General features: G+C 36.0%; 1 protein-coding gene across 1 annotated transcript; it reads left to right on the top strand.

Annotated features, from left to right (window-relative positions):
• Positions 1 to 587: 587 nt before the first annotated feature.
• On the top strand, positions 588 to 12756 carry LOC145233071 (uncharacterized). The gene is made up of 13 exons (XM_080097732.1): positions 588 to 768; positions 1437 to 1492; positions 1560 to 1686; positions 2226 to 2341; positions 4898 to 4977; positions 5191 to 5279; positions 5754 to 5942; positions 6592 to 6651; positions 7094 to 7186; positions 7768 to 9167; positions 9644 to 9893; positions 10344 to 10549; positions 11308 to 12756. The coding sequence occupies exons 1-13, from the start codon at positions 710 to 712 to the stop codon at positions 11661 to 11663; spliced, it is 3081 nt and encodes a 1026-aa protein (XP_079953858.1). The 5' UTR covers positions 588 to 709; the 3' UTR covers positions 11664 to 12756.
• Positions 12757 to 13162: the final 406 nt, after the last annotated feature.

The following is a 13162-nucleotide window of genomic DNA, read 5'->3' as shown; positions in this document are numbered from 1 at the left end:
TTGACACGATTAGGTTGAAGGGATCAAGGTTGAATATAAGGTTATAAGCCCTAATTAGGAACTGAGAAAGGTGAAGGACTTTCCGACTTTCTGCCAATGACGCAGATGAGGAAGCGACGTGACGACAAATAAACTTCTATATTTTGATTTCTATGACATGACGTTGTGAGTTGTGACCTCAGTTTCGCGGACGGTTGTAAACAAACTTGTAAAACAAGTAAAAAGGCTATATTATACGGAATTTCTGATTGTTTAAATTATTAACATGTTAAATGTAAAGGCATGGCATTGATTAGTAAACAAACTGTTAAAAAATTATTTTTAATAAAGATTTGTATGAATGTTTTTAGTTTTTTATTTATTGCAAAATCTATAGCTAAAATCTTTTGTCAGCAATGTCAGCTGGTCAGGTAGTAAAAAAGGTTTCGCGCAAAGTATTTTTAAAGCTGCTTTATAAACTGGACTAAATATTTACCCTAAAGGTATTTAATGCCCCAAACCTAAAACAGTGTCATTTGCTTGTAGATAATAACTGTTAATGTCCGAAATAAAAAAATTATAAATAAAATTTATGTATGTGTAATTGTGTTTTTAGATCTTTATCATCAAAACCTCTGTTGTGTACATAAATGTGTATTATAGTGTGTAAATATTGCTATGCATTTTAATAAAACCCAACAAAAATCGCTGAGAATCGGAAACGAACAGAATGATGGGTCGGAGATACAAGCAGCACAAAAATGAGATGGAGTTTAACTTTAATTTTAGGTATATGTTTGTTTAGACTGTAGATTAGCTCTTCCGGCAGTTTTTATTTTAATATGCCAACATTTCGATTTCCCATACGAAACACCTTCATCAGGGTAATGACAAAAAAGTGCAAACACAAGTTATTATAAAGCGAAAGAGGTGGCGAAACACACACACAAAATAGGCGATGGTAAAAAATGCAGTCCGCACTAATGGTCGAGTGCCCAACATGATGAACGTTAAAACGGACGTTCTAATGCCGATAACTTATTCGTCGCTTTTGCACCATTGAGCTAGGTGTTATCACTTGACCATTGGTGTGCACTGCGTTTTTTACCACCGCCTATTTTGTGTGTGTGTTTCGCCGCCCTTTTCGCTTTATCATAACTTGTGTTTGCAATTTACGTCATTACCATTTATGTCATTGAAGGTGTTTCTTATGGGACATCAAAACGTTGGCATGTTAGAATAAAAACTGCCGGAAGAGCTAAAATTTTGTTGATAAATTTAAGAAACATTAGCTCAACAAAAGGTTGTGTTTTAAAAATAGGGGAATGTAAAAATTTTACTGGACAAAAAAATACTTACATGGACTTACGTTGCCATTTACTGTACCTTATTTTGCTTGTATCCAGAATTCTTAGTTATTTTTTTGTGGCTGATCCATACATATTTTTTTGTTTTAGTGTAACTGTTCGAAGTGATGGAATAAAACATGAGCAATTAGACTTCCCGGTGAATGGTAAGTTCTGCAATATATCAAGAACGGTAGATTAAATTTTACAACTCAACAATTCTCTGTATTCCAGAAAATGCTAAAAGAGAAGTGTATCGTATAGCTTCGTTCAAGAAATGTCAAAAGAAAATGCCAGCTATTCAACTTGCCCTCGCTGGTTTTTATTATATAAGCCCTGGGGACAGGGTCCAGTGTTTTAGGTATGTATACATATGTTAACCTTTACAAACTTTGTTGTAGTCACAAACTAGGGTCCTTCTCAAGAAATTCTCGTAGAATCTCAAAAAATACTGGCGAGAAATTATGTCACATATCATAAACAAAAAGTAAATGCGATAACTCTTATTATGTGTATTTTTTATTTCAACTCCATCTAAAGCACACTGTGCACATTACTTTCTTCCTTTGCTCCCAAATCGGATATTTACGCCTGTAAACTTTCACCTTTTCTAAGTAGTAGTTAGTTGCGTTATATATATCACATGGACCTACTGTCGCTTCAGTTTACTAGGGAACCCCTACTCTTTTGCTGGTTTTCTAGCAAACCGCAATCATTAACAGAAATAAAAAAGTGTACAATCTGAATTTTTTGTTTGTTTTTGTTAGAAAATCTGCTTAAATGAAAATTTTGAGGCTCTTGAGATTTTTGAGAAATGGGTTTTTAATTTCTCATTTCTCAAGAAACTAGAAAGTTAGAAAATAGAGGAACCCTAACACAAACAATTTTTTTTTTGTTAAGCTGTGCAATGGTTGTGGAAGACTTCCAGATTGTAGACAGTCCCCTCTCTATGAAATGGCACAAACCAAGTTGTTTATTTATTGGTGGTGGTGGAAACTCTGGAAACATCTCACTTAGTAAGTTTGAAACCAAACAAATAAAATTAAAGTAGTGTGTTGTTGTATTTGTGTCTACAAAACCTTTTCATAACATCACTAAATTGCTTTGGCCATCCACTGCACGACCTTATGTTTAGGGCAGTCAAGTTGTACATACCCATTGTTTTTTGCAATTATGATAACAGTTTGCACATACCTACTGCTTGTTTAGTGGTTAGTACTAGTAAGGCTGTGTGAGTCTATTAGCAGAAAACTAATCTAATTTCTAACAGACTTGTCATTGCCCAGAAATAAACATAATAGTCACACACAGAAAAATGAAAATGTTGGAAATGATATTGCAGCAGTTGTTTTGGCAAATAATTTGAATTTAAAACAAAACAGCATAAATTAACCACTTGCGGTCACAACAAAGACTGTTCCACTTACGTCAGCAACTTTCGTGTCGTAACTACGGAATATATGTTGCCACATGTTTGGCGTGTGAAGAACAATATGTCGGCCAAACTAAAAATAAGTTTTCGACCCGATGGAATTCACATCGAGCTGTTTGGCGGACGTCCGACATAAGTGTAGGGGGTGACCGCGCGGCCCTTCTTCAGCACTACCACAATAAACATTTCCGACTTTTCCAAAAAAAGTTAGGTATTGCACAATGCTATAATGTGGTTTTTGTAGAGGAACCTCGGACTGAAAATTTGGACGTTTGTGAAAACAAATGGCTAATTTTAACGGGCGCCACAATAAATGTTCAAGCTATGGTCCTTCCTGCGGTTTGTTGACTGCAATCGCTTTGTTGCTACAATCGTGTTTGTTTTTTCGTTTTGCGCCCTTATCTTTTCCTCGCCTTTTTTCGTGGTTTTAATCAGCGCCATACCTGCCGGTCTGCATTTGCAGTCCTGTAAGACAGAGGAAAGGCTTTTTGTGGTTGGTCTGGGTGTGCGTGCTGTTTGTATTTTTGTTTGTTTGTAAAACATAGCGACAGATTTAGTGGTTTTTCACACTGAATTTTCTTCATAAATTAACCACATGACAAAAAACAGCATAATGCAATGAGCAAATCTGACTTTAGGCAATTATAGCACGTTAATAAATCAGACAGGGTAATCAACAACAAAAAAACAATCATTCAGGGTAATCAATAAGAAGAAATGGTTTATAATTATGGGTCCCCTTCCCTGTAGGGGACACATATTGATTTTACTTGAATTGTTTGTTTGTTTTTCTTTTTTTTCTTCCTTTTTTTTCTTCCCAAAGTTTGTCCGACTCGTTTTTCCATCAAATGTTTGATGGATTTGGCTGAAATTTACACAGATGGTAGATATAGTTATGTAGATGTGCATCCCACTTTGTTTTTGTTGATAACCCCAGTATTTACCCCGCTCACCCCCTAAAATGGGTGTTTTTACCCAAAGTTTGTCCGACTTGTTTTTCCATCAAATGTTTGATGGATTTGGCTGAAATTTACACAGATGGTAGATATATTCATGTAGATGTGCATTCCACTTTGTTTTTGTTGATAACTCCAGTATTTACCCCGCTAGCCCCCTAAAATGGGTGAGTTTTTAAACAGTGTCAGAATTGGCTGAAATTTGGGTTTCTTGTATAGTATACCATTTATAGGTGTCGATTGTTGTGTTCAACCCTGTAGTCCTAACATTTACCCCACAAGCCCCTAAAGTGTAAAACGTATTTGTATGTTACTGGGCACCACAAACGAAAGATTTCTTTGGAGCAATAGTGTTACAAGGGCAACCAGTTGTATGTTGCTCGTTGGTGGGTTGCTTGGTGGTCGTTTTTGCGCCATGGCAGTTAGGGGCTTGTTAACAGCCCTATGACGTCAGAAACATTAACGGTTGTTGCTCAAAACACCTCTAGTGGTCGAAATTTTAAACATTGGTGGATTTGGCTGAAATTTTGCAGTACTATTGATTGAGTCATTGTGGTTTTTATATATTTTTTAGTTTGTGTGTCGCACCCAATTAGTTACCCTACTAGCCCCCTAAAATGGGTCAGTTTTTTAAAACGTTAAATAGGACATACTTCAAACAATATCTGGGGTGAATCTAATTTTATAGTTTGTATTCTACATAGTATTATTATTTAAGCCCAGTGCCGATCACTGTGTTTTACCTTACAACACCCGACTTTCTCATGGTTATCTCTTGAATTGCATTATTTTCAACTTTGCATGTGTGGGGACCCATGAGTTTTTGCCTGCAGAAACGACTTAAAGTTATAAAAGACGATGGCTAATATGGGACCCAATACAAAATAAGCATAGGAAATATATTTATGTTTTAAAATAGGTTATAGTGTATATGCAAGGGCAATATGTGCTAAGCCACCCTTCTAGTTGCTTTATTAGTTTACTTTTTGTTGCCTTCGCATCTGAATGAAAACCTGTCAAGTTATCAATCTTTATCACAAGCGCTGATTTAAGACCCATCTGCTTCTGATTGTAGAAAGTCCTGTGTTGAAAAATAGGCACCCAATGTATTGTAGATTTAAAAATATATACAAGTTTTATCTATGGTATATATATATGTAGATAATTTGCAGATTTTTTTTCAGATGAAAGCTCTTCAATTTCACTCCCATCATCCAGTGAAAGTGCATCATCTTCAGAGTTACAAAAAATTAAATCCAATGAGGTAGAAGTTTTCTTGTAACTTAATCATTAAATTGGGAGTTTTCTGTAATTCTCTTGGATATGAGGAAAAAGTTATATACTGCAGAAAAACGATGTTGACTTTGAGTAAATGCCTGTGCCAAAACTAAAATGGGCTTGTTTTACTTTGTGATAAATGTTTTATTTTAACAGAAGCAAAAAAAAATGGTTAATAAGATTTGCATTTTTTTTGCAGGCAAAGAAATATTTGCTGATAGAATGGATTTCTGAAATTCACAAAATTTTATTGTCTTCTCTAAATTTGTACAAAGAAATCGATCGAAGGTAAAAATTCACTTTTTAATAAACCAGTATTGTCTTTACTATTTGCAATATTTTAACTTTAAAGTTATGATTTTTTTAGGCTATGTTTCAGAATGGGTCACATATTGTTTACATAAATTGTTGCTGCGAAGCATAATACATAGACTAAATAATTCTTTCAAATGTATTATTTTAACTATTGTTTCGTCACTGTGGGTCACCTTCATTAGGATAATTACCCATGCCATCAAGCATTGAAAGATAATTAACCTGCTAAAGCCTAAATAGGACATTGAAACCACCATTTAACAAACACATTTGTCATACTATTTAGTTTAAATATTGTTATTTTTTCTCTTTGCTTCAAAATATGTAACATGACAAGAGTTTTTTTAAATTTCTTTAAATTGGACACTTAACGTTGCAGGCTGACAATTTTTAGCAACTATTGGACACTGTCACAAATGATGTTTTTAACAGTCGTTTGTAATTTAGACAAACCTTTACATCTGATTGGAACTTTTACCATGAGGTTTCATTCACAAACTCTGTAGCCCATTATGGCTTTTACTATCTGGGCAATGGCAGCAAGACCCAGTGCATCTCTTGTGGTGTAATTTGCCAGTTTTGGTCCACTGAAGTTGATGCAAATGAGGTGCATAGGAATGCTCAACCAATCTGCAGGTACTTTTCATTTTTTTGCTAAACCCAAGTTAATTTTTAGCTGGCCAAACCTCTAGTTCAGTGTTTCCCTATGGGTTACAACCCAAAGTTTGGTCACCTGTTTTTGAAACAAGGCATTTACATCCTAAATCTGTTTTGTAGGATTTTATGAACTGCTGCATCATAATAATTTCAGTGCATGTTTCTTTTACATGATAATGGTTGATTTTAATCAGATTGCATACATTATTTGTCAACTAAAGTGTTGTTTGGCAGATAATTCATAGAATCTGATCTAAAGACCAAATAGGAATTTTGGTTAACAAAAAAATAATGTCTGCTTGACTCTCCCAAACTAGCATAGTAATTTTCAATAAAACCCAAGTTGGGAAACCACTGCTCTAGTTTGTTTCCAATATTTGATATTTTCTTGTTTATCAGACTATTCTTTATATGAAAAGTAGAATTTTAAATACCTGCAGCAATAACTAATCCATCTCAATTTTAAACTAACTTTAAATCACATTTGTTTGCGAAATTTATTTATGATTTATCAAAAAAGTTTGATTGTATTGACATACTTACTTAACCCAATATCTAAATCCAAAAGTGTTTTTTATGTATTTTAATTGCATCACTTACATTACAGTTTATTAAAAATACTTTGTAGGTTGTTAAACAACGAAGACACAAGCAACATTCCTATCACTGATGCTTCCACTAATGACCGGTTTGTGTGAAATAGTTTTTTTGTAGGCTTCAAAAACTTGAGAATAAAATCAGCTTTGAATTGCCTCATTGTTCTACCAAGTTATAGCAAGGCTTTGGAGCACTATACACAGATTTGTTTATCAGTTTATTAAGGAGAATAACGACCCAAATAGCAAGGCTGTTCTAAAAATACATTTTCGATTGATGGGTAATTTTAAATGCAGTAAACAGAAAATGAATAGGGCTTAAGAGTACGAAAGGTTACAGAATGATGATTAATAACCATTTAACACAAGGGGACTTTTTATCCAGCTCACACAATAGCATATGAAATTCCTTTGTAGTTTATAGGAAAGCATTTGGAAAACACTCAGGACACCAATTTTTCTCAGTATTTTGTAAAAATAATTAAAACTTATTCAATATTACAGTATTTAAAGCCAGTGCTTTTGATATTTTAGTGATTTGTATGGACCACCACCATCAGGAAATGAAAGATATGTTAAAATGGGAATACCTGAGCTTTACCCAGCATCTGCTAAAGTCAACATCAGGTAAACAATTGTTTTTTTCAGCGAAGTTGGACAAAACGAAAATTTCATAAATTTTACATTTGGAGTCACTCAAACTCTTTTTTTTGCTAGTATTGCTAAATCCTGATTATGTTGTGGTTATAATGTATGGTCATCGGCGCTGCGTTTTACAAAAATGCAAGGTGGAAACATTAAATTTAGCTAAACTTGACGTCACTGAAGCAAAGAATGACAAGAATGCTTTTACTGAAATAACCATTTATAACCACACATTTGCATTGTTATGGTCATTGATTTACTGGAAATAATCGTCATTGAATTACTGGAAAACAACAGTGTGATTTGCGTCATAAGCAATATTAAGGCACTAGCCAAAGCAAGTTGCCTTTTTAAAGGCATGTTTTGTTGCCAAGATTTTACAAATTTTCGAACAAAATTATACAAACTAACCAAAATATCTTCTATAACCGCCACCAGGCTTAAAAACCCAAGGTGACCCCACCACCAGCCTGTCACCATCTACTTGGCGCCTACGTATATGTTGTTGTAAGGTGTAGGTAGCCTGTTTTCTATAATACCTGTTTTACTGTATTACTCCACAGGAAACAGACTGCTGCGTCATCCCATGATGATATCCAAATTAATATGATGATGTCGGCAAATATCCCAGGGCCAAGCAGGGCATCGAGAGAAAATACATTTGTAAAGACTGCACTATCTTCTGGTCCCATCAGTTCCTACTTAAGTACAGTCAGTTTTCCCCAAGCAGAGGTTACAGCAAGATCTACAACACAGAACAAGCCATCGGAAATTGATTCTGAATTTAACAAGTTAGAGATATCAAGTTCTATTAGTGATAGAGGTTACTTGGGTGGGTTAAAAGGCAGTGAAGAATATTCTTCTTCTAGCAGTTCAGTTTTAGAACCTGAAATATCTTTGGAATCTCTAGGAACTGTCCTTACAAAAAAAGACCAAACCTTTGGTAAACAAATACAAAAATCCCAACCTACTAAACCAAAGGTTTTGAATCTACCAAGTTACCCACCTTTGAAGACCAAGGACAGAATGACACCCCAAGAGAGCACTGATAAAGCACCATCTAATTCTCTAATGCAGTCATTTCTTGGACAAACTGCTGCTAAAACTGCTAGCGTTGTAGTCCCTAAAATGATTGTAAGCAATGTTCCTGTAACAGAAGGGATACAAGGTTATAAAATTTCGAAATCTGTACCGGTCTCTCCTGTTCGAGGCTTTCGCCCAATCAAGCCCTCTGGCAGTGAGGTGCAAACCACCATTAGTAACTACCCAAAACGATCTTTTTCAACAGTTTTCACTCAACCACTCAGTACACCCCATATTTTATCTCCCAATATTACCAGTTATACTGCAAACGCTGGTGGCTTGCAGCTTATTTCACCAACTGTCCAAAAAGTACATCCACTTGATCTCTCAGAACACTCGGGCTTGGGACAACTTGGCATATCGTCCAGTTTAGGCCAGACTCCCATCTTAAATCAACCACAATCGTCGACCTTTGCCCCTAAAATAATCAGTCCAGGGCCATCTACTACAGGACAAGGATTATTTGAACAAGCTGCACAAAGCAGTGTTTCATCCGGCAATGACCCATATGCATTATCTGTTAGCCAACCACCAAAGCTTAAGAAAATCATTCCAGGCCAAACGTCAAAGCCCAAATTATCAGAGTCAACACTTAATGAAGTAATAGATTTCCTTGATCCATACAAATCCAGTGAACATGTAGGTTCATCTCAAAGAGATATTAATTTCACCCGAACCAAGACCCCTGAGTTGGATGTTGGAAATTATATAATGGAACCAGAGAAGTCTTTGCTCAAAGAAATATATCCATGTTCGTCTCCTCTTCATCCTGATAGGTGCACAATGAATATTCGTGTAGACACTTTTCCGCCAACTTTTCCTGTGTATGCCAGTTGTGCAAGTATATCTGACATCGCTGAAGCTGGATTTTTCTCAATAGGTGAGTTCTTGTACAATAAATCCATGCCCTAAAGATTGTGTTTTTAACAAAGAAGTGGTCCACAAAATATGTATTGTTTACCATGCAATTGTGCTGGCACTAAAATGCCTTTGGTTTTCTAGTCATAACTTGGACTGGGTTTGGTTAATGGTGTTTACAACCTTAACCAAGCACTAGCTTAAAATCCGGTCATTATCCATGTTGCTGTGCCTCCAAAAAAATCAGTAGTAAATGTTCATGGGTCTCTTTCCATGACGCTTTCAGGTTTTATTCAATTCTATTAATTTGTCCTATTGAATCTAAAGATATTCGCACTGTATTAGTACTGTTTCTAATTTGCATACACCTGTTTAAATATATGGTAGGTCAAATGGTGCATATAGTAATGTTTAAAAATGATGTTAAACATATACAATGGCAATGTAAAGAAAAGCCACATTTCTAGTTTTTTTTGTATAAACTCCTTGTATATTTAGGAAGCCATGATGAAATATGTTGTTGGTATTGTGGAATGTCAGCAGCTGGTTGGTGTACAAGTTTGGATCCGTGGGTAAAACACTGTCTTGAGTCGCCAAGCTGTGAGTTCTTGTTAAGAAACAGGGGAAAAGAATTTGTGAAAAATGTGTGTAAGGATCCTACATGGCTCAGTGCTAATCGATCCAAACATCATGTAAAGCAATATGCTCCACCCACTGTTCGGACCAATTTAAGTGATGGCGAATATAGGTAGGTTTGCTGAAAACCAAGGTTTGTTATCTGTACATCTGTTTTACAAATTTAAATATATTTTGTGACTAACATTGCCTTTTTTGTACCTCATTTTTTACTTTTTGCTTTGAATTTAAGAACTGTTTAGTTCTTAAAAGGACGGTCAGTGAAGCACAATGTGCCCATGTAGTAACATAGTTAAGGGCACCTATGCATATCAAAGACTGTAATACATAAAGTATCAGTACACATAACTGCCAATTTGATCAAATGTAATCATCAAATTTGGTAAAATGGGTATGGGTTTAAAATGGGTTTAAGGTTGGCATTCACCTATAATTAAGCAACTTGATAAACCATGATTTTTTTACAATGCTCCATGTAAGTTTGTATGACATGTTTGAAAGGGACAGAATAGATTTTAGGTCTATTTTTTCATTGTTAAAATTACCTTTTTTTCTTTTAAAGGTTAATTTTAGCTGAAAGTCTACAAACGGACTTGGTCAGAAATTTGCTTTCAATGGGATTCGAAAACAAAGTTATTATTCAGTTGATGAAAGAACGTGTAATGAGATTAGGAGAAGGTTACACTGAAATCGAGGATGCTTTGGATGACTTGGAACGATTGGATCCAGATCTTATGGACTTAATTACTGATGTAGAAGAAATGTTGTGTAAGTGCCTTAAGTTGATTTGAGCCCAAGTCTGTCTGAGATGTTACAATTTGTAAGGAAGGTTGTTATACAGTTAAAAAATAAATAAATAAAATATATTCTGCCCGCAAATCTACTCTTTGAAATTCTTTGACTGCACTCACCAAAAATATTACATAATATAACTCTCACTCAACCAAAAGTTAAGTTTGTTTGTTACCCTTGCAAAAACTGTTTTTGACACATTGGCCTGTCCGGAAAATATCACTATTCAACTCCATGATATAAAAAACACCTATGACTCCACACATTTAAAAGATGTGACCCCTAGGACTCTGGAGTCAACTCTATTTGTAAGACCCGCTGTTATTTATGTGATTTGGGAGTCTGAAATTATCTCAAACTTAGTTTCCTAATACCTACACAAAACATCATCTAACTTGATTTTGTTTAGATTCTAGGGCCACCTTGAATAATCCCACTGACGTTCCCCCATTTGTGTTATACTCACTTCACAGTGGGTCAAACTCTTCAATACTCCTGCCACATAACAGTTCATAATAGGGCACAGGTACAAGGGCATTTAATCATGATCCACCAATTGGGCCCTCCACTGTTTTGTACTCAACATTTTTAGGTTGCGCAGATATTTCCAACCTGGTGATTGTTCGGTGCAATTGCGCTATGTGTTTTTTCACCAAGCAAAATAAACTCAATTTAATTTATTGTTTGTGTAATATATGTAATATCACACTTTTCACCTATATTGCTATGTGTAGTACCTAGACCAGCCACACCAGAACCTGTGAGGGAACCAGTTGTAGAAGAACCAACCGAGCCTGAACCAGAAACCAGCGAACCATCTCACACTGAACCAGAACCTCAGCCGCATCACTCAAGAATGGAAAGCCCCTGGAGGTCACGGTTGAGCGAGCAGGAGGAGAAGGACATGCGCAGAGAGCTGAAGAGGCTGAAAGAGGAAAAAAGATGCAAAGTGTGTCTCGATCGTGATTCGTGTATGATCTTTACCCCTTGTGGTCACATATGTGCGTGTGCTGACTGCACGAAGTCGTTGCGAAAGTGTCCCATATGTAGGCAACGTATTGAGAGGTCGTACCATACTTACTCGTCGTAATGTTCTCTGTTATTGAGGTTAACTTTAGGATGTTCTGTGTTGCTTTAGCTTTAGATATGTCGTTTTATTATTGTTTGTAAATCTATTGATTACTAAAACCTTTGAAGTATTTCAAGGCACAGAGGTGCAGCAAAAAGCTGATGATTCCTTGAGAAATCGATAACAAATTAGTGCACGCGTAAATATTAGGACTGAATAAATTGTGATTTTTTTGCTTGAATTGTATTAGCAGTATCATGCTTTTTCAGTTTAGTACTTGTAATCTTGTTTTACGCGAAATTTAAAGTCGTTTAATTGGGCTTATCTGATTTTGTATACCAGTCTTAATAGCATTATTTTATGAGAAAAAATGTTCTTCAGATGCTGTTCCTACTGTTTTCTATTGGTTTAACATGCTATTTTTACCAAAAAATCTCTTTTGCACTGTTTGTGGATGTTTCAATCTTACCATTTTCTCATTTAGGTGTTTTTTTACTTGATTATTCTTGTCATGTGCCGTTGATTTTTACATTTGAAGTTTTTATACTTGATTTTGTCTCTTCAAATTGTTTCAACCTGATTCTGTTCAAATTGTTTCAACCTGAGTCGTGAAATGCTAGAAAGGTATTGCATTCACGACTGTCTTTTTCTTTGCTATGTTATAAGAAAAGCGTTTTTTCAACGGATTGGACCTGTGTCGACAACCGAAGATGTCCAGCCGCTGGCGCTCGGCGCAAGGGCAAGAGAAGGCCCCCTTTGGGATTTCAATGTACCTCAAATTTAACATATTTGGTCGAAAAACCTGACGAATGAAAAATGATCATGTTCAAAGTCAGGCGCAAAATGTGGTGCATTGCAGGAATAGAAATGTAGATTTTTTTTTCTTGTGATAAGTTTTGATGATACGGATAAAATCATCACGAGTTGGGTTGCGTCTTTGCGACCCCTCAAAAAGTGCTTCGAGAGTCGAGACCCATTGTGGGGTCGCGACCCCCAGGTTGAGAAACACTGATATAGAGCAATCCTGGATCATACGGTCCTGCTGTGCCGCCAAGTTTATCACGTGATTAATCTGATCTTAATAAATGGTCTGGATGCCGTCGGCTTTGTTAAACTTTTAAATTTATCAAAAGGTCCATTTGGTAGCAGCTCACCATGCTTTGCATTTAAGTTACGCTAAGTTCAACCTCGCTTACATGTAGTGAGTTTTGTTTCTATGAGATAGCTACACGCGCCAAGATTAAACCGGTGTAGCTGCAGCTCGTTTAATCATGATCCACCAATTGTGCCCTCATTTTTTTTGGGTCCCACAACGTCTTAACGTTGCGCAGCTATTTCCGGCTTGGTGATTGTTCAGTGCAATTGTGTCGCTACGTGTTCTTACACCAAGCGAAATGAACTCAACTCAACCGAAATTTTAGGCGTTTGGCGTTGCCAGGTGAAGCAAAGTGACAAAGCCCACATTTTTGAACCCATAACTCGGCGATTGAAAGGTCTAACCCAGGGGTGGGGAACCTGCG

This window comes from Phallusia mammillata, chromosome 6, assembly GCF_965637545.1.
Source record: "Phallusia mammillata chromosome 6, kaPhaMamm4.hap1.1, whole genome shotgun sequence".
NCBI classification, from domain to species: domain Eukaryota; kingdom Metazoa; phylum Chordata; class Ascidiacea; order Phlebobranchia; family Ascidiidae; genus Phallusia; species Phallusia mammillata.
The sequence above is the reverse complement of the archived record's forward strand: the minus strand, read 5'-3'. Positions and strand labels throughout refer to the sequence as shown.